Source organism: Microtus oregoni, unplaced genomic scaffold (genome assembly GCF_018167655.1).
Source record: "Microtus oregoni isolate MIOR12 unplaced genomic scaffold, Mior012 000002F_ref0000024, whole genome shotgun sequence".
Lineage (NCBI taxonomy): Eukaryota > Metazoa > Chordata > Mammalia > Rodentia > Cricetidae > Microtus > Microtus oregoni.
Window position 1 is genome coordinate 88,628,178 of NW_024543061.1, and position 21,020 is coordinate 88,649,197.

The window sequence follows — 21,020 nt, forward strand, 5'->3', positions numbered from 1 at the left end:
AACACAAAGCTTAAATTTTTTGATTACTCAGCACTTTGTCTATGCAAATTAAACCCAGCATCTTACTAAAAGCAGAGTACACATGTACACCAGTACACGAAAGGTCTTCTTTTAAAATAACCCACGAACCCTTCAGTCAGCCATCATTCCAGCGTTGTCAGTGATTAATTCTTACCTCTCAAATCAAACATTTATGCACACAGAAACAGCTGGAGGTGCAGTCTAAGTTTTTATTGAGGCACAACAAGGCATCGTAACTGGTCTGAAGTTGAGGCAGTCAGGACGCAGACCATTAACACAGCTGAGGGCTAAGTGCAAACGATACACATTCACTGTGTGACTAGCAAGGCTACATCACAATTTGTAAAGTGCCAGATTCGTGCTAATTGCAATTCCACTTCAAAGTTTTCACATAAAGAGGAAAACAAAAAAGTAAGGACCTCCTTCTTCCTCTAGGAACAAAATATTCTCCCCAACCAGCTAATCACCAGGGCAAGGACTACTTTTCCTTAGATCCACTAGTGAGAACTTCATTCTTTTACTCTGAACTGAATTTCAATCTTGATAAAGAAGATAGCCTGAAAATGTAGAGTATTTCCAGCTACTCCCATAAATTGCTCCCCTGTGTAAGCGCAACCATATCTGGTCTCCCTGCAGGAGCTGGAGAATGGCATGGTTGCTAGCTGTCTCGTGGTCTGGAGCACCATCATTGGCATAGGCTGACACCAAGACCTCCTCATTCTTCATGAGGTTGACATACAGAGGCACATTCACGGCCAGTTTCAGCATGTGGAAAATGAACACATACGTGCCATTCACTGGGCAATTGAATCTACCGAGCTGAAGATCAAATGTCTCTCCCAAGTTGTTCAGGAGAAGGTCAAACACAATAGGTTGGTCTAAAGTTCCAGGAGCCAAATTGGATGTTCTGGCAGCTGAGAAGGCAACTCGCATTTGCTGAGGCAGGGGATAGATGTGTATGGGAAAGATGGCAGCTGCTGGGCTTGTCACTGGCACATCCACGGGGGTCATGCTCCGGGAGTCTCCTTGCCCAGAGTCTCCACTGTGAAAAGTCTCACGATCTCTCTCTGGGCTGCTCACCTGAGAGGAGTCGCTCCACCCTGTTGTTCATTAATAACAGTGAGTTTCCAGTGAGGCATTAGCTTTGACAGGACATTTAACATTAATCAGCTCATGAAAACACAAAATTTCAAAACAAAAGCAATAAAATGTAGCCAGAAGGTCCTAAGATATCTTGTGTCAATTGCCTTTTGTCTTTTAAAAGGTAAAAAAAAAAAAAGTCTTTCTCCCCAAACTGAGTAATTTACCAAAACTCATTAATATCAGTAACTGTCACTCAGTTAATTTTTCAGTAACCAGTCTTCCACACAAAGTAGATAATATAAAAGGGCTCAAGAAAATTCAAGATTAGTTAAAAGACATCAGCTTTTAGAACTACCAACTGCAAAGCAATTCAGCAGTGTTCTGACAGGAAGACTAAGCCCCAAGGTAAAGGCTTCATTCTCATTCCCAAGTTAATGTTGCAATGTTTTAAAATTTGTGTGTGTGAACATATATGTGCATAAGAAGTCCAGAGGTTGATATCTCAGTTTCCTCAGTCTCTATCACCCCCCCCCCTTTTTTTTTTGAGGCAGTCTGTCACTGACCCTAGAGCTCACCAAGAGCTAAACAGAATGGCCTGGCAGGCCTCTAAGATCTGCCCACTACCACTAGGGGTACCAGCAAATGCCACAGAACCCAGCTTTTTACATGAATGCTGGAAATCTTGACTCAGGTCTTCATGCTTCCATGGTAAGCACTTCACCCCACACAACCACCTCCCCAGACCTGAAATAATAATGTTTTAGGTACTGTATGAAAAACACTGCTCAATATGAGTAAGAGTATTATAGACTCTGCCCATTTTCTCAAAATAGGAAGACTTCTTTGCTTTGAAAAATGTCTCAGGGGCTGGAGAGATGGCTCAGCTGTTAAGAGCACTGACTGTTCTCCCAGAGGTCCTGAGTTCAATTCCCAGCAACCATATGGTAGCTTACAACCAACTGTAATGAGCTATAATAGCTTCTTCTGGCCTGCAGGCATACATGTAGGCAGAACACTGTATACATAACAAATAAAATTAAAAAAAAAAAAGAAACCCTGTGAAAAATATCTCTGTAGTAACTCTTTTTCAATTACACTGAATCATTTAATGGCCTTGTCTCATTTTAACAAGAGTGATTAAGCACACTACCTTATGTTTTAATTGCTGCTTATTAAAATCTACCGCTGTCCTATATCATTTATACCATGTATCAGTGGTATAAACCATACCAATTATTTTAAAAGTCATCATTCTGGGAGCTGGAGAAGTAGCTCAGTGGTTAAGAGCACTTGTTGCTCTCAAAGAGGACCTAGGTTTGGCTCTCAGCACCCACATGGTTGTTTCACAACCTCTGTAACTCCAGTTCCTTGGGATCAGATTCCTTCTTGATACCACCAAGCACACATATGGTTTAGAGGTATACATGAAGGTAAAACATACACAAAAGAAAATGAATAAATCTAAAAAAAAGTCATCATTTAGAACCATCAAACTCAACCTAAAGTTAACACGGGGAATTGTGTCAAGGGTTAAATAAACATACACAATTAAATTGACAGTTTCCATATCCTTCTTGGTAGTCTACATCCTCATTCAATACTTTATAATTACAGTTAAACAAACTGAAACTTCAACAGAAAATGCTGAAGGCAATGTGCTTTACGGAAGTTGAGAGGATACAGTGAAGTACAAGCATGCTTTCGTAATCTATACAGGGAATTACCCTTACCTCTTGAATTTGCCTGAAGACCATCAGATGTCCCTGATCTGTTATAGCATTGCTGGAAATTATCCTAAAATGAATGCATAAATATTTTACTTGGCACCAAAAGTACGGATTAATTAGCATTTAGGGAACACCATATACAGTGCAGAGTAAGGATGGAAATTCAGAAGCAGAGATGGCCTCTGTCATTCATCTTAATATAAAAGGGCATAGTCACATAACTTAGTTAATATGATCCAGGTTGTAAATCAATATAAAAATTAGGGTCAGCAAGAAGTCTTAGTAGATAGGACACACATCACCAAGCTTGATTGACCAGAGTTAAATATCTAGAACCCACCTGAGAGAAAGAGGTAATCAATTCTTATAAAATATCCTCCAGCCAAAATACACACACATGTGCACACATCATTCACATACACATCCCCACACACACGCAAACAAGTAAATAAAATAAAGTTTGAAAAGAAAAATAATGGTGTAACCCATATATAACCATGACAGAAAGTTTATAAGGTTTGCTAAAATGTAATGTCTAAACCCCAATAATTTTTTTTCAGATATAAGGACAAAAATTAGCTGAGTGATCAAATCAGAATAAACAAAACAGGTTTAATTTGTAAACATGAACTCTGCGATACATTACATTAAGTTAAGTTGAAGGTAGTTTAGTGACACTAAGGAACACAAGCTCTGAAGTTTTTTAAAAAAACTTCTTTTTCAATGTAATTTTTCCTATTTACTTGCTGTATGACCAACCAACAAAGAATTCAACCTTTGGACCCTTCTATAAAGTGGAAGAGGAAATGAGCTTATGTGAACATATAAGGTCCTTTATACCTTCTAAATTTCATCCTCCCTCATGACAGGAAAAATGTTCGCCAGTCTAACATCCACAACTGTCCCACAATTCAGTAGCAATAACTTACCCCTTGAGTGTAAGGTGTGCCAGGATATTCTGTAGCTTGCAGCTGCAGTTGGCTATAATTCCCATTAGAAGCTGAAGGGGGTCCTCTGCAACTATCAAAACCTAATGAGTAAACAAACAACATGCATAAAATGATGGGAAACTCTTGGAGCTCACTAAACTCTCTGAGACTCTAAGAGTTAAGCTGGACGGGGACAGTTGGACAGATCTTACAATGTCATCATTAGATGTATGTCTTCTCTGTTTTTAAAGAATATGAAACTTTATTACTGTGTTCCCACTGTCGAAATTTATGGACTTGGTTGGTATTTCCTTCTTGCCTTTGTACAGGGTCAATGAAGAAACACTGGCTACTTTAACAACCTTAAAGCAGACTCCAAGAATAACACCTTTTTGTTATTCTTGACCTTTTTATTATTTTATTATGCATGACCTTTTTGTTTTGTTTTGTTTTTCAAGACAGGGTTTCTCTGTGTAGCCCTGGCTGTCCTGGAATTTGTTTTGTAGACCTCAAACTCATAGAGATCTGCCTGCCTCTGCCTCCCAAGTGCTGGAATTAAAGTTATGTGCCACCATTACCCGGCTAGCATGACCTTTTTGACCAAACCCAGCAACCAGAACATCATTTTCCTCAATGGAGTTCAAGCGACCATCACTGAGCACCGATGCTGAGATAATCTCGCCATTTTCGATGAGCCACACCCTGACACGCTTCCTGATAGCAGAATTTGGCTATCTAGCTTTGACCCCTACTTTTTCCATCACAATTCCCTTTGCATGAGAAGCACCTCCAAAAGGATCAGCCTCCAAGTGGGCTTTCTTGTATTGTTCATCACACCACTTCAGGGCCTGTCAGAGACTGGCGTAAGGAGACCACAATATTTGCCCATCTTGTTGGCACCATGGGACAGAGTGAAAGAAATGTGCGTCTTATTTAAGTAAAATGTTTCTACAGTAAAATACCGTAATTCTGCTAGCAATTTATTTATTTTGTTTTTTGAGACACGGTTCCTCTGTATAGCCCTAGCTGTCATAGAACTTCCTCTAAACACAAGGCTGCCCCAAACTCAGAAATCCCCCTGCCTTGCCTCCCAAGTGCTGGGGTTAAGAGCATGCACAACCAGGCCCAGCATCTTCTGCTGACCTGTAACACTGCTGAAACATGAGCTGGGGTTGAGTGAGGATGGGGCTAATGTAATTGGTACTGAAAACTTCAGCATCAGTCCTTTCGCTAATATCAAGCTGCCATCACAATATTTGAAACCATAACTAAATCTAAATCTTAAGAATCCACTATGGGGATTCAAATTCTCTTGTTTTTATCTGCAATATACTTTGGAAATAACTTGAAAATGAGCCTTTTAAGAAACATTTTAAGAGTTAATTATGAAACATTTTAAGAGTTAAATCAATCATTAAGAAATAACATTCAAATATGAAAATCAAAATCTCCCCTGAAAACCAAACTGATCAACCTCCCTTCAGTAAGTCACAGGATTAATCTGCTTTGCAGACAGCAAGTTAGGTCTGTTGCAGAGAACAGGTATATTAAAAATACTGGAGGGCCGGAGAGATAACTCAATGCTTTAAGAGCAATGGCTGCTCCTGCAGAGTACCAGGGTTCAGACCCCAGCACCAACAGGGCAGCTCACAACTGTCTGTGACTCCAGTCCCAGGAGATCTGACAACCTCTTCTGGCATCTGCAGGCAATGCACTTACATTGAGGAAAAATACTCATAAATAAAAAATAAGTAAAAAATTTTTAAGTACTCTATTACCTACTAATTATAAATGGAAATGACTGATGGAGGAAGGTTATTGGTTAAGTAATAAAGAAACTGCTTGGCCTCATAGGTTAAAACATAGGTGGGAGGAGTAAACAGAACAGAATGCTAGGAGGAAGAGGAAGTGAGCTCAGACTCAACAGCTCTGCTCTCCTGGGCAGATGCACGCGATGAAGCTCCGACCCAGGATGGACGTAGGCTAGAATCTCCCTGGTAAGCCACCTCATGGGCTACACAGATTATAAGAAATGGGCTAGTCCAGGTGCGAGAATTAGCCTAGAAGAGGCTAGATAGAAATGGGCCAAGCAGTGTTTAAATGAATACAGTTTGTGTGTTGTTATTTCGGGGCATAAGCTAGCCAGGTGGCCGGGGTGCTGGGGACGCAGCCCCGCCGCTCTTATTACTACAAATGACAAAGAGAACAGAGAAAAGTCAAAATTGAGTCCAGTTTGAGTCAGGAAAGTATACATACTAAAATAATTTAGTACACTAGAGTCAAAACATACCTTTGTAGCCACAAGAAGACCAGCAGGGGTTCATTAGTAACCTCCCTCCGCGTGTGCATCCTCTCACAGAGCCCCGAGTGCTGATGAACGGCTGAGCAGGTCTGGGAAACACGCTCGTGGGCACTGGGTAAAAGGTGAGGCTGCCATTGCTTATTGGAACAGTTCCATCAGGATGGTAACCTGCAGCTTAAGAGAAAACAATTTAAAGTCCAAGAGTTAAGTGGTAATAAAGTTCCCATTTTATCAATATAACAATATATATATTTCGCTCCAAAACCACAGAGAAACCCTGTCTCGAAAAACCAAAAAAAAAAAAACAATATATATATTTCTTTGTTTGTTTGTTTGTTTGTTTTAGTTTTTCAAGACAGGGTTTCTCTGTAGCTTTGGAGCCTGTCCTGGAACTCCCTTTGTAGAGCAGGCTGGCCTCGAACTCACAGAGATCCGCCTGCCTCTGCCTCCCAAGTGCTGGGATGAAAGGCGTGCGCCACCACCGCCCGGCAACAAAATATATATTAACATATATGTAATATATATAAACCTCTAACCTGTATTTTCTTCCTTTAAAAACATATTTACGATACATGAATACATATATATGATAAACAGAACATTACTCAGTTTATAGAGAAAGGAGAGCTGGCACATGTCACAGTATGAATGAGCCTTGAAGGGGACATGTTACATGAAGTAGGTTACATGAACAAGTATATGATGCCAGCTCAGATGAGGAAGCCAGAGTAGTCAAATGGTTGATTCCAGGGGCCAGTGGGAAATGAAAAGGAATTAGTGATAAACAGGTACAGTTACAGCCAGTGACGGGGCGATGTGAGATCAAAGAATTCTATGTGTAAGAATGACACCGGGTATGGCGATATATGCCTTTAAATTAGCACTTGGAAACAGAGGCAAGTGAATCTCTCTCTGGGTTTGAGACTATACTGGTCTACACTACAAGTTCCTAATCCACTAGAGCTACATAGTGAGAGATCTCAAAAACAAAGCAAAAGGTTCAAATTACTTTTTTTTTTACTTTATATACACTTTACTACAAATAGTAAAAGAAAATTAATCCTAATCTATTTTTGGGGGGGAGGGGGACAGGGTCTTGTGTAGCCCAGGTTGGTCTTAAGCTTCTTATAATCATGAACTTGCAATCTAGATTCTCCAATTCCCAAGTGCTAAGATCATAGGCATCTTCCATTATGACTACTTTAACCAGTGTGAAAAATAAAATGGAGGACCCCTTGCACGTTAGACAAGCACTTTATAGCTAAGCTATTTCCCCAGGCCATGAATTCTAATCTTACTAGAATTCAAAATGGAGAAGGCCTATAGCCAACGCATCTGTTATTTAAACCGCCCTATATTTCGGCAGTGACAGCATCAAGTGCCTCCACATCAAGATCTTAATTCGCTTTGCCACTGAGGAAGGAGGCACCCAGAGTCTCAGTTATTTGTTCAGCACATAGAGGGCTGCACTACCAACACCACAAACCTACCAGTATTAGGAAGGAAGGTTAAAAAAAAATGAATGAAATTTAAAAAATTTTTTTAAAAAGGTTACCTATGCTTTCAGCATTCAAAACAGCTTTAAAAGATCACAACTGTCCCCATTCTCTGAGCTAACAGTACAATAACATTCTACATCATCTCCCCACACCAGTTTTAAAAGATCACAACTGTCCCCATTCTCTGAGCTAACAGTACAATAACATTCTACATCATCTCCCCACACCAGTTTTAAAAGATCACAACTGTCCCCATTCTCTGAGCTAACAGTACAATGACATTCTACATCATCTCCCCACACCAGTTTTAAAAGATCACAACTGTCCCCATTCTCTGAGCTAACAGTACAATAACATTCTACATCATCTCCCCACACCAGTTTTTATCTTTTGTACAAGCCATCATCTGTGCTTACAGGGTAACACAGTGTAACACAATGCTTCAAAATCTTCACCAGAACAGCTAGAGTGCTCCCACCTATCTCAGTCACCAGGTAACCAAAACAGCCAGACTTCAAAATAAGAGCCAACAAGTCTACAGCAGACATTGAAGTTCAAATCGGGGCAGCTGAGATGGCTCAGCAGTCAAGAGCACTGCTGCTCTTTCAGAGAAGCCCAGGACACACATCAGGCAGCTCACAGAGATCCAATGCCCTCTTCTGGCCTCCATACACATGTGGTATACATACACCCATAAATAAAAATAGGTCTTTAAAATAATAGTTCAAGATACTGGAGAGATAGCTGAACAGTTAAGAGCACTAGTTTCTCTCGCAGAGGACCCGGGTCCCATCCCCAGCACTATGTGACAGCTCACAATTATCCACAACTCCAGTTCCAGGAAATCTGATGCCTTTTTCTGACTTCTGAAGGTATCAGGACATGAGCAAAACACTCATAAAAAGTGTTTTTTGTTTTTTGTTTTTTTTTAAAGATTTATTTATTATGTATACAACATTCTGCCTTGATGTATGCCCGCATGCCAGAGGAAGACACCAGATTTCAGTACAGATGGTTGTGAGCCACCATGTGGTTGCTGGGAATTGAACTCAGGACCTCTGGAAGAGCAGCCAGTGCTCTTAACCTCTGAGCCATCTCTCCAGCCCCGTGTTTTTTGTTTTTTGAAAATTCCAGGGCCACAGAGGGTACTTCAGTAAAGGGATGAGTTAGCATGTGATACTTATGTAGAATATACACAGAGGTCTTACCAGTATCTGGAGGTTGGGCTGTCTGTTCTATGTGTATGGCTGGGAGCTGGCATTGGGATATTGTCTGCATACTTGCTGAAGTAAAGTTTTGATTGTAGCCAGGTGAGTAAGGGCATTCTTTCACTTCTTGTTCTTCCCGTGGAGGGAGAGGTGCATTAACATTAAACACCTTAAAGAAAGAGCACACAAAGACACTGGGTATGGTTCAGAGGAAATGCCTCAAAAACATCTGTACAACTCTACCAGATTCTAAGGCATTAGATGAGCAAGGGATTTGGACAGACATTTCCCCCAAAGCAACAAAACAACTAATAAGCACATGAAGTCTAATCATCACTAGTCATCAGGAAAATGTAAACCAAGACCACTAGGAGATGCCACTTCATAGCCACTGGGCCCACCACTGTCACAAGATAAAAAACAAGACTAGGCAAGGAGGAGGAGACACTGGAAACTCACTGCTGATGGAAAGGTAAAATGGTACAAGCATTGTGGAAAAAAGGTAATGGCTCCTTGTAATGGTAAATATAAACCCACCAGTTTCGTGTGTAGGTGTCCACCCAAAAGAAGTGAAAGTTAAGATTTGAACAGATGGACTATGATCTTACCAACATTATTCCTAAGAGTAAAACATAAAAGAACCTGAGTGAAATGAGACACATACTTTAAATATCACTCAGCCACAAAACAGAATGAAAATAAGATGTGTTATACATAACAAAAACATTATGTTAAGAGAAACAAGCTGGGAAAGAACCAACTCTACACAATTATCCTCTGAGTCCACATGCATGCTGTAGTGTGTACCTGTTCTGCACATGCTGATAAATCATATTGGTTTTGAAAAGAATTAGATGTTTTTACTTCTACCTAGAGTAAATAACTAGAGGCAGAAGTAGAATAGAGGTTCAGGAAGTGATGTGGGAGTGTCATATATCAATCTGTTGATTTCATTGGTTAATCAATAAAGAAACTGCTTGGCCTGATAGGTTAGAACATAGGTGGGTGGAGTAAACAGAACAGAATGCTGGGAAGAAGGGAAGTTAGGCAGATGCCATGCCTCTCCTCTCTGGTCAGATGCCATAGCTCTCCTCTCTGAGGCAGTTGCCATGATTCTCCGACCCGAGAGAGACATGCTGAATCTTTCCTGGTAAGCCATCACCTCATGGTGCTACACACATTAAGAGCAATGGGTTAACCTAGACATAAGAATTAGCCAGTAAGAGGCTAGAGCTAATGGGCCAAACAGTGTTTAAATGAATACAATTTGTGTGTTGTTATTTTGGGGCATAAGCTAGCCGTGCGGGAGCTGGGTGGTGGGAAGCAGCCTGCCGCTCTCACCACTACAGAGTGGCGCCCAACGTGACTAGGCAACTCTCTCTCTTCTGGCTGGTTTACATAGTGCAAGAAGGTGCTACTGGAGCTACTAGAGGAGAAAAGACATCAAGTCTCACCCTGTGATGGACCCTGCATGTGAAAATACTAATCTGGCAAAATAAGCCAACTGGTTTTTAGGGTAACCAGCTGCTTTCCGACTGGCTGTGAGGCCTGTACACAGGAGGGATTCCACGCCTGGTACTGTAAACCTGGCCAAAAGCTACTGTTATTATTTTATATTTACTCTGTCAAGCAACTTCCTAAATATTTCTGTTTATACCCAGAGATTTATGTTGCTCTGAAATTTGGTCAGAGAAGCTTCTTCGTTTCTTTTCTTTTTCTTTCTTTCTTTTTTTGTTTGTTTGTTTGGTTGATTTTAGACAGGGTTTCACTGTGTAGCTCTGGCTGTCCTAGAACTCACTGGCCTCAAACTCAGAGATCCACCTGCCGCTGCCTCCCAAGCACTGAGATTAAAGGCATGCGCCACCACCACCGGCGTTTCTTTCTTAATGCAGACACTAGCTGAGTTTAAGTAACTGTGAACACTCAGATGTGGATAAATCATCTTTATCAACTTCCCCTCATCCAAGGAACAGAGAACACGGTGGAAGATGGTGTAGACAGAATTTAAGAACTGGTAGATGAGAACAGGAGCTGTGGAATGATGACTTTTGAACATGACATGGTTGTTGCACACACACATCAACTCACAGGAGGTGTGGTCTCCTCCACAAAACTTACACAAAATCAAGCCAGTCAAAATTCATGGATGGAGGAGAGGTCCCCAGACTCCACCCTCAGCAGAGGAACTACTGGCAGTTGATGGCTGTGGAGGAAGGGACAGTCGCCCTCCTTTAGGAATGTGACCACTAGCACATTGCTCACATCCCAGGGAATGGTCCCACACCCATGCATATAGAGGTAACAGTATGTGGACTCAGGATTATTATTGATATTAGCAAAAAAGAACATGGCATTAGAAAGGAGTGAAAGACGGGGGTCTTAGAGGAAGCTGGGGAGCGGGTAGCAGTAAATGGATATGAAGTAATGGTGAATAGATATGATCAAAACAGATAGCATAAATGTATAAATTTTCAAAAAAATCTTAAAAACTTCAAAGGCTAAACTCTTGCCTGGCATATATGCAAGATCCTAAGTTCAATCTCCATAAAGAAAAAAATCAGTTATTAAATTTTTACCAAGCAGGAGTTTTCCAGACACCTAGCCACAAGAAATGAGCTAACACTTCTGTTTCCCTCTGCCTTCCCCACTCTGGAGAATCACTGTCTCTTTTCTCGCAAACCCTCTCCATTCCATAGTAAAAGACCAATTGCCAGAAAGACCTTAGTGGTTTGTTTTGTTTCTCATGTCTACTATACCTCTGGTGAAGAAAAATAATTCCTGAGTCCAGTGTGGTGGAGCACACCTTTAATCCCACCAGTTAGGAGGCAAGCACTTCTCTTTTAATTCAAGGACAGTCTGGTCCACAGAGAGAGTACCAGACTAGATGGAGTTACTTGGTGAGGCCTTGTCTCCAAAACAAAAATAAAAACAAAAACCTTGTCTCAAAGCAAACAAAAAAAGTGCCTAGCTGAACCTATGTGAGTTCAAGGTCATCCTAGTCTACGTAGTGATCCATTACAGCTGGGGTTAGATTGTGAGACCTTGTCTCCAAAACAAAGCGAACAAGCAAAAATAAATAAATAAATAAAAAACCTGGTACAAGATTTTAAAAGAGTTTGAGAAAAGACTCAGCTTTTAAGAGCTGGTACTGCTCTTGCAGAGGACTACAGTTACAGGGTGGTCTAATGCCTCTGGCCTCTGAAGGCACCTGTGTTCATATGTACATATCCACACACAGACACATACATGTAATTAAAAATAATAAAAAATAAATCTTTAGCCGGGCAGTGGTGGCGCACGCCTTTAATCCCAGCACTCGGGAGGCAGAGGCAGGCGGATCTCTGTGAGTTCAAGGCCAACCTGGTCTACAAGAGCTAGTGCCAGGACAGGCTCCAAAGCTACAGAGAAACCCTGTCTCGAAAAACTAAAAATAAATAAATAAATAAATAAATCTTTAAAAATAAATAGTGTTCAACCTCCTGCTAAATAAAATGAATGAGTAAGAACCTGCTTGAACTGGGCAAGTGATGTGGGAGTGATTTCTTTCTAATCTGTTGCTTTCATTGGTTAATTAATAAAGAAACTGCTTTGGCCCATTTGATAGGCCAACCCTTAGGTGGGTGGAGTAAACAGAACAGAATGCTGGGAGAAAGAAGCTGAGTCAGGCAGTCGCCATGATTCTCCCACTCCAGACAGACGCAGGTTAAGATCATTCCTGGTAAGCCAGCTCTTGGGCTACACAGATTATTAGAAATGGGTTAGATCAATATGTAAGAGCTAGCCAATAAGAGGCTAGAGCTAATGGGCCAAGCAGTGTTTAAAAGAATACAGTTTCTGTGTAATTATTTCGGGTATAAAGCTAGCCATGCGGGCGGCCGGGTGCCAGGAACGTAGCCCACCACTTCTATTACAACAGGCAAGCTGCAAAGAGAAAGAGCAGACATAAAGCTATCAACAAAGATAACTTGGACAGAACAGAAGACAAGCAAGTCCAGTGGACTAGTCTGACAGGTTAGACAGGACTTCAATAGTTCAGGTGAAGGATTTTATTTCATCACGTGATGAACCACTGTCTGCTTTTAATTAGTCAAAAGAAAAAATAAAATTTGAGTGGCAATATTATGAGGCTGTCAGGCAAAGGAAAAAAAAAAAGAAACAAGGAGAAAAAGCCCCTCAAACTGTGCAGCCAGAATAGGAACATCTATGAATTCGTGCTACCCAGCTCAGCAGCCCTGCTCTAAACTGCTGGCCCACGGCCCTTCTCCCCAAGGTCCGGGTATGAATCACGAAGCACCAACAGGAACGGCACTTACTGCATCACTGAATGGTTTTCTCCCCCTGGAAAATACTCTTAAGCATTAACCCACCTCTGCAGGCCCTGTAATATTCTCTTCTTGTAAGTTTTAGATTGCAATTTGCAGAGGAATACACATTGAGAACACACACACACAATTCTGAACAAACCTAAACCCCTATGAACCAGAATGAGACTAAAATAAAATTAAATCAATGCTTCAACAATGATAGAACTAACTCATATATGCATCCTCTTACTTCAAGGAACTGAAGCTAGGACCCTCAGTAATGCAGAATCAACAATGATTAATAACGAGCTGTTAGCAAAACAATGTGTTTATCACCCATATATTCCTTTTGTGGGGAGGGAGTACTGGGGATCACCACACACATTTTATATGGGTCCTAAGCTTTGTCTATTAATTTTCATAAAGGAAACAAAGCTCTGATAAAAATATTCCTTGAACAAATCACTCTTAAGGGTGATTATTAGGCCCCATGCCCAGCAGAAGATGGCCAACAGAAAGCAAACTCAACCTCTTTGAAGGTTTTCTGTCTCATGTTAAATCAGAACTTTTTTTCTACCTTACAGGTCCTTTGCATATATACTATGGTTTCCAGTTTGGGGGGATTCTATAGTGTGTGTCTCTGTGTCTACAGAAATTTCTTGTGCTTTTTCTTTTGCTCTTTTTCTTGTTTGGTGTTTTGTCATATTCAGATTTGGTTTTTTTATGGTATTTTATTTTACTTTATTATTATTTCTTAGATGCCTGTTTGTTTTCTAAAGAGACAGAAAGGGTATGGATCCAGACAGGAGAGAAGTTGGGGAGGAACTAGGAAGAGGAGGGGAAAGGGAAACCATAATCAGAATATACTGTATGAAAAACATCTATTTTCAATAAAAAGAAAAAATACTTGAAAATTCTGGAGGTTATAGATTTAATACTCTGTCACAAACATTATTTCCAGTGGACAAATATTGGCACAGCAGCCCAAATAGGAGCAACATGAAGGCAAACTTTCCATCCAGTACCAAAGACCACGGCTCTTCAACAGCATCTTTCCCCTTCATACTCACTGTCTGCACGGCTTGAAAGGGCACTGTGCTATCGGCTGCTGAGCTTCCCCTTGCAGGAGGTAACTGGAAGCCTTTGGACAAGGGAGGTGCTGGCTTGCTGGGGGGAACTGTCGTCTGTGGAGGGGAACGCTGCGTCAGCCATACTTTCCACATGACGAGGTGAGTTTACACTAAGCCCCAAGCTGGCACAGGTCAGCAAGTTCTTTAGGATGACATGGAACACAGGAATGCAGAGAGCAGCAGTGGCTGCTGAGGAAGCACACTAGCACTTGCTTTTGATAGGGCGCTGACGAAGTGATATCACACAAGGGGCTCTCAACTTCCTCCCAGCACCAAGCTCTCTGCAAGCCTTCAATTGCTATTTTCCAACTTATAATGTTACTCCAAATATATGCAAAGACTGAATTTAAGAAAAGCTTTGGGTTAGTTCCTTAGTGTTCATTTTCTATTTTAAAAAAATTAGTGGATTTCTCAATTCTCTGCCTAAAAAAATAAAACAACTTTGATATAATTTAAGCAATCCTTACCTATAAAGCCAAATTAGTATGACACAAACCCAATCCCAAGAAGATTATAAAGCAGATCATTACGGTCATGTGGTAAAAATCACTTTTTCCTTGTCATAAAGAAGCCCACTGTCTTAGTTTAGAGCAAATGAGCACTATAATAACTAATCATCATCTATACTTTCTTACAGTCTGTCATGAATTCTCATTTATTAGTTCACTCAAAAATCTAACCTAACAGTTATTAAATTCATCCTATCCATATCTATCTAGTTCAAGGGTTTGTTCAAATAGCAAAGGCTGAAATTTAGAACTACACACACTGATGTGGGAGTGTCATATATCAATCTGTTGATTTCATTGGTTAAGCAATAAAGAAACTGCTTGGCCCTCATAGGTTAAAACATAGGTGGGAGGAGTAAACAGAACGGAAGGCTGGGAGAAAGATGCTGAGTCAAGGAGTCGCCATGATTCTCCCACTCCAGGCAGATGCAGGTTAAGATCATTCCTGGTAAGCCAGCTCATGGGCTACACAGATTATTAGAAATGGGCTAGTCCAGGTGCGAGAGCTAGCCTAGAAGAGGCTAGATAGAAATGGGCCAAGCGGTGTTTAAAAGAATACAGTTTCCGTGTAATTATTTCGGGTAAAGCTAGCTGTGGGGGCGGCCGGGTGCCGGGGACGCAGCCCGCCGCCCTTATTACAACACACACACAAACCTCATACTATCAAAATGCTCCTTGTTTGTTTGTTTGTTCTTAGAGTTTCTCCCTATAACCCTGGATGTCCTGGAACTAACTTCAAACAGCAGGCGTCTCCCGAGTGCTAGGATTAAAGGCAAGGGCCACCACCTCTGGCTTGCCAAAACACTTTGATAAGATGAGCCAGAGAGACTGTAACTCATTCCAACTCAGTGCTAAAAAACACTACAAAAAAACAAGTCTTCAGTTACAAAAATATTTTATCCTAATCCTACCTAAAGATTTTCTCTTTTTTATATTAAAAGTGCTATAAGGAAACCTAATACTTTGTTATTATAAAGATTTACTTTATTTTTAAGTATGTGTATGTGAGAATATCTGTATTTGTGCACGTAGTACAAGTGAAAATCAAATGCCTCAGATTCTCTGAGGCTGGAGTCACAGGGAGTGGAGAGCTACCTGCTGTGAGTGCAGACTCAAGACTCAGGTCCTCTTCAAAATCAATACATGTTCTTAATCACTGAACCAACATCTCTCCAGTCCTGTATGCTACTTATTAAAATAAATTAATAAATTGACTAAGCTGGGCCATACTCTACTGTAATCTCAACACTTGAAAAGTGGAAGCAAAAGGGTCAAGAATTCAAGGAAAACCTGAGCTAGAGGAGATCATCTCAAAATAGTATTATTGCAGCGACTGGAGAGATGGCTCATCAATCAAGACATTGTTGCTCTTGCAAAGGACCTGGGTTCAATCCCTAGCACTTACACGGTAGTTCACAACCATCCTTAACTTCAGTTACAGGGATTTAATGACCTTTTCTGACCTCCTTGGGCACCAAGCACCACGTAGTACAAATATATACATACACAAAATAAAGAAATTTTTAAAACTTAAAAATAATAATTCTAAAAAATATATTTATTACATCAGGTAAGGTAAGTACTATTAAACCTACATACATGGTAAAGCCAAAATAGTGGCCTGTATATGTTCTTGGACCACAACATCTACATAAAGTAATGCATTAATAAATACAAACATTATAATTCCACTAATCATGCCAGTAATTCATAAACTCATTCTGCCATTCTTTGAAGACACAAAGAAAATAAGACCATGGGTCTCATTACCTCAGGGGTCTCTGAGGTCATAAATTCTGTTTCAGTTCCCAAAGAAGCCTGATCAGTAGTAGCCAAGCAAGCATTTGAGCTACAAGTAACTGAAGAAGCCACCTAGACACAGAAAGACAAAAAAAAAAAACACTGTCAACACATGCTGTGGCCACTTCTTATTTCCTGGGTGCTGGACTCCTTGATTCGTTGCTTTTACTAGCATTCAGTGGTGCAGGCAGTATGCTAAGTGCATTACATATATTAATATACTTAATCCTAACAAACTGTGTGGTAAGCACAATTATCCTTATTTTAGTGAAATCAAGAAAAAGCAAAGAATAGTTGGACAGTGGTGGTACACACCTCAATCCCAGCACTCAAGATACAGCAGATTTATCTCTGGATCTCCGAGTTAGAGGCCAGCACGGTCTATAGAGCAAGTTCCATGATAGCCGGGGCTATACAGAGAAACCCTGTCTTGAAAATAGCCAAAGGGAAAAAAAGAAGCAGGAGCAAAGAAAGGTGAAGTAATCTGCCCAAGATTAGAATAAAGTTCAATAGCAGAACAATTAGATTCATACACTGCCTTTCCAGGACATACCCCAGCCTTGTTGACCAAGATTCTTGGCCCTGAAAATCTGGAGCCAGATCTGCAATGTGACTGACACTTCACAATGCATACTGACAAGCTAGGCACAGAGCTAACCAAGTTTCTGGTCTGAAGACTTTTCAGGCCTTACAGAGGTAGGCAGACGTATGAAAAGGATGGACAAGTGTTACAAAAATCAAAATAGTAGCAAATTTCTAAGAGAAAATTAAGAGTTAGAAGCAGGTATAAAATAAAAACTAGATCAAGCACAAAAGGAATTAAGGCTGTGACAACAATGAATCACCAAGAGCAGTTTGGTAGAAAATCTATGGCACAAAAAGGTATTAGAATGTAAGAGAAGCCTAAGGGAAAAAATCTAGCAGTAATAATAGAAAAATGTGCGTCCAATTCTGCATCCCAATACTTTTTCATGGTTCTCGGAAGCTCCAGTAATAAAGGTGAACCAGAAATCAATGAATGGTTATCAAACATCAGAGTGGTGATGTTTCTATAACCTGCTCCCACCACTAGGGTGGTAGAGTCAGGAGAGTCAAAAGGTCAAGGTCATTCTCCTCAACTACACTTGGTGAATTCCAGGCCAGCCTGAGCTATAGTTGCATAAGACTTTGTCTCAATAAAACAAAAAAATAGGAATAGGCACACCGTGCGCGTGCACACGCGCACACACACACACACACACATTTTCACACCAGAGTTTGATAGGCCAGCCTGGTCTACCAGGCCAACCAGGGCTTCATAGCCAGACCCTGTCCATTTCACCACCACCCCCAAAGAAAGAGTTTGAAAGAATTTTTTTAATACTTTACATTTTATATACTAAGCACATATGATTTAGCTCTAACTAAAATATTAGATTTATAAAACTTTTAAAACAATGCTTTTTTCAGTACTTTAAATTAAAATAATATGCCAACCCATGATAACTGGGTCTGGCTGCTGGTGAGCTATACTTGTGTACAGGGAAACCCACAGACACTAAGTTTATCTTCCTTTGTCCACTCATTTTTTTTATTTTCTCTTCATTCATATGAAGATAAATGCCCATTTTTATTAGGAGTTTGAAGATTTCATGATTACAAATAATTCCAGAAATATGAAATGTTACTCTATCAAAATGCAGTATGTATCTTCCTCACAGAGGTGCTTCAATACCCATCTAGAGCTAACTAATCTTGACATCTGTATGATATCATTCCCAGAAACTATGTTACGGTTGGCCTTGTAGTTTTAAGGCCAAAGGCAAGGTATAATTTTTAGCATGCTATCTAGAGAAAAGCATTTCGACCTAAACAGCATCCTAAAGCACTTTATCATAATCATTACTGTGTAATTAATATATCACATAGGAACTTAAAGGACTGGAGAGAACAATTCTTAGAGTGAGTCCCCACTCCAGAGTGAGTCCCCACTCCACACTGTCTCGGGGTCCATGCTGTTGCCATAAGACTCTGACCAAAAACAACTTGGGGAGGAAAGGGTTTGTTCACATCACAGCTGCAGCCCATCATTCAGAGAAATTCAGTCTCTGCCCACTTATTAGTTAAGCTAAAAAGACTTTGAAAGTCAGTGCCGTGGAATGTACCTATTATCCCAGGGCTAGAAGAATAAGGAGACGGAAAGATCACAAGTTCAGGACCACCCTGGACTACAAAGCAAAATCCTAACTCAAAATACAAACAACAAATTTTACTTAGAAGTTTCACTTACTGGGGTTGCATATATAACTCAGTGGCACTTGCCGAGTGGACAACTATAGAAGCTAGGTTTACTCAATGTCTAGCACCATATTGGGCAAATGAAAAAGTTTTACTTAACAACAACAAAATCTTTAATATTAATATTCATTTATAAGTTGCAATCACTCTTGCTTCTAAATTATCACATTAAATAGACTAGCCAGAAGTAGCTTTTCCTTCTAGTAAACATGGTGTTTGAGACCAGTGGTTCTAAATGTAGGTATGCAAACTCACCTAGAGAGGTTATTAAAAGCACATGCTACTAGCATGCTAGCACAGGGCAACATCCCAGCACTCCTGAGGCAGGAGGATCACAAGTTCTAAACCAATCTAGGCTATGGAATGAGTTCAAAGCCAGCCTGGCTACATTAAGAAACATTCACACACACACACACACACACACACACACACACACACACGAAATCCTCTTCTAGTAGGTCTAAGATAAAACCTAGAAAACTTTTTCTAGAAAAGTTTTTTCAATTATTCTTTGCCAAAGTAAGAAGTCTTCCCCTTGAAGCAAAAAAGAGTGTAAGACAAATTAATCCAGAAGTTACCTGTAATGGCTCTTGAATAAAATCACTTTGATTGGACAAGTTTTGCTCTGCAGATACTGTGGAGACTAAAATAAACAAACAAGGGGAGAGAAATGCTAATGCATCAACTGGACAAACCAAGTTTACTCTTCACAAAGTATCAGCTGGAAGAACGGGTTTCTACAACTTTGAAGAAAGTAAACTGCATAGTTAGAAACACTAATTCCATCTACGGTATATGGTGATGTGGTTTTTCTTTTTTTGTTCTTGTTTTTAATATTTTTATTATTATCTGTTTACGTGCACATGTGTGTATATTTGTATATGGGCATATATCTGAGGTTAGGACCATCCCCTGGAGCTGGAGTTGTAGGGTTAAGCCCAGCCTTAGGGGGCGTGTCAGCCTCGGGCGAATGTTTACCTATAAATCTGCTGGTCATGAGTGCAGCTGGCCCTTCTGCTTCCTGTTCTCCGCTGGAACCGTGGTACTGTAAATCTAATTTCCACATTAAAGCTGTGTATATATTTTACAATCTGTTTGCATTCATTTACACCGTTACATGGAGTTACAAGCAGTTATACACTGCCTGATGTAGATGCTGGGAATTAACTTGGGTTTTCTGCAAGAACAATGCATGTTCTTTACCACTGGACCATCTTTCCAGTCCCCGTGGTGATGTTTTAAGGCTATATGGGTAAAAGCAGCATTTCAAAGATTCCAAAAGGAAAGAACTATGACTTTCAAAAAAAATCACTGGGGAAAATAATCTGGAAGACAAAGACTGAGCCACTGATACATATAATCTTCAGGGTAAATCTTAATTGATCTTCTGTTTGTTTAAATGTTTCCCCTGTAGTTATACATATTAACATACTTTTTTTTAACATACTTTTTACAATTACGTAGTTTTCAGTTTGGTTTCTCTTATTAATATCAGTCACTTCTGCTAACTATTCTGTTTCACCCAGCATTTGAGCATCAATCTTTAGCAGGTGTCCAATGCTTACCACAGTTGGACAATGGCTTGATCATGCCATTCCTTACCTGAGAGAAATTAGCACGAAGCCAGAGGCTTAAGCTTTGAGGCATCACACCAGTTTTTTTATTTAGGCTCCATCATTAGTTACCATGGTATTCATTGTTCTAAATATCAGTACCCAAAAGCCTCCACACTAGATTCACAGTTCAAAGGTCAAGTAGGTTCTAGTCAGAAATCACCCCAGAAAGACCATGGAAAACTGGGAAAGCAGCTATTAAGTATTCTACTTGCTCACCTGAGAACTTTTCTCTAACAAGTGTAAACATGTTACTGAAGTATACTTATGGCCTAATGATAATTTATATCTATGCAACTCTACTGACGGATGCATACAACTAGAATAAATTAACAAACACTCAAGCTATCTGGAATGAATGATTCATAAAAGAAATAAGTGTTAGCTATAAAGCTGTTTAAGTCTTTAAAATTACTATTCTCAGAAAACATTATTATTATTGTACTGGGTTACCTGGAGAAGCTGAAGGTGGCTGCGGTGACGGAACTGCACTTGAGGGTTTGTCAAGATCTAGGACAGACTCCTGAAGACAGGATTCAAAACAGTGAGGAAAACAGGCGATTTATTTAAAACGATTAAACAGTTCACTGTATTGTAAACAGTGAGGAAAACAGGCGA

At 40.1% G+C, this 21,020-nt stretch overlaps 1 protein-coding gene across 1 annotated transcript in view; it reads right to left on the bottom strand.

Moving 5' to 3' along the window:
- Window positions 1–226: 226 nt before the first annotated feature.
- Window positions 227–21,020, bottom strand: part of Caprin2 (caprin family member 2) — a 45,316-nt gene continuing 24,522 nt past the window's right edge. Inside the window, exons 11-19 of the mRNA XM_041633181.1 lie at window positions 20,856–20,925; window positions 19,368–19,432; window positions 16,483–16,584; window positions 14,144–14,257; window positions 8,770–8,938; window positions 6,051–6,236; window positions 3,761–3,861; window positions 2,835–2,898; window positions 227–1,121 (exon numbers count right to left, since the gene is read on the bottom strand). Of these exons, the coding sequence (XP_041489115.1) occupies window positions 556–1,121; window positions 2,835–2,898; window positions 3,761–3,861; window positions 6,051–6,236; window positions 8,770–8,938; window positions 14,144–14,257; window positions 16,483–16,584; window positions 19,368–19,432; window positions 20,856–20,925 (1,437 nt within the window). The 3' untranslated portion in view covers window positions 227–555. The remainder of the gene's footprint in view (window positions 1,122–2,834; window positions 2,899–3,760; window positions 3,862–6,050; window positions 6,237–8,769; window positions 8,939–14,143; window positions 14,258–16,482; window positions 16,585–19,367; window positions 19,433–20,855; window positions 20,926–21,020) is intronic.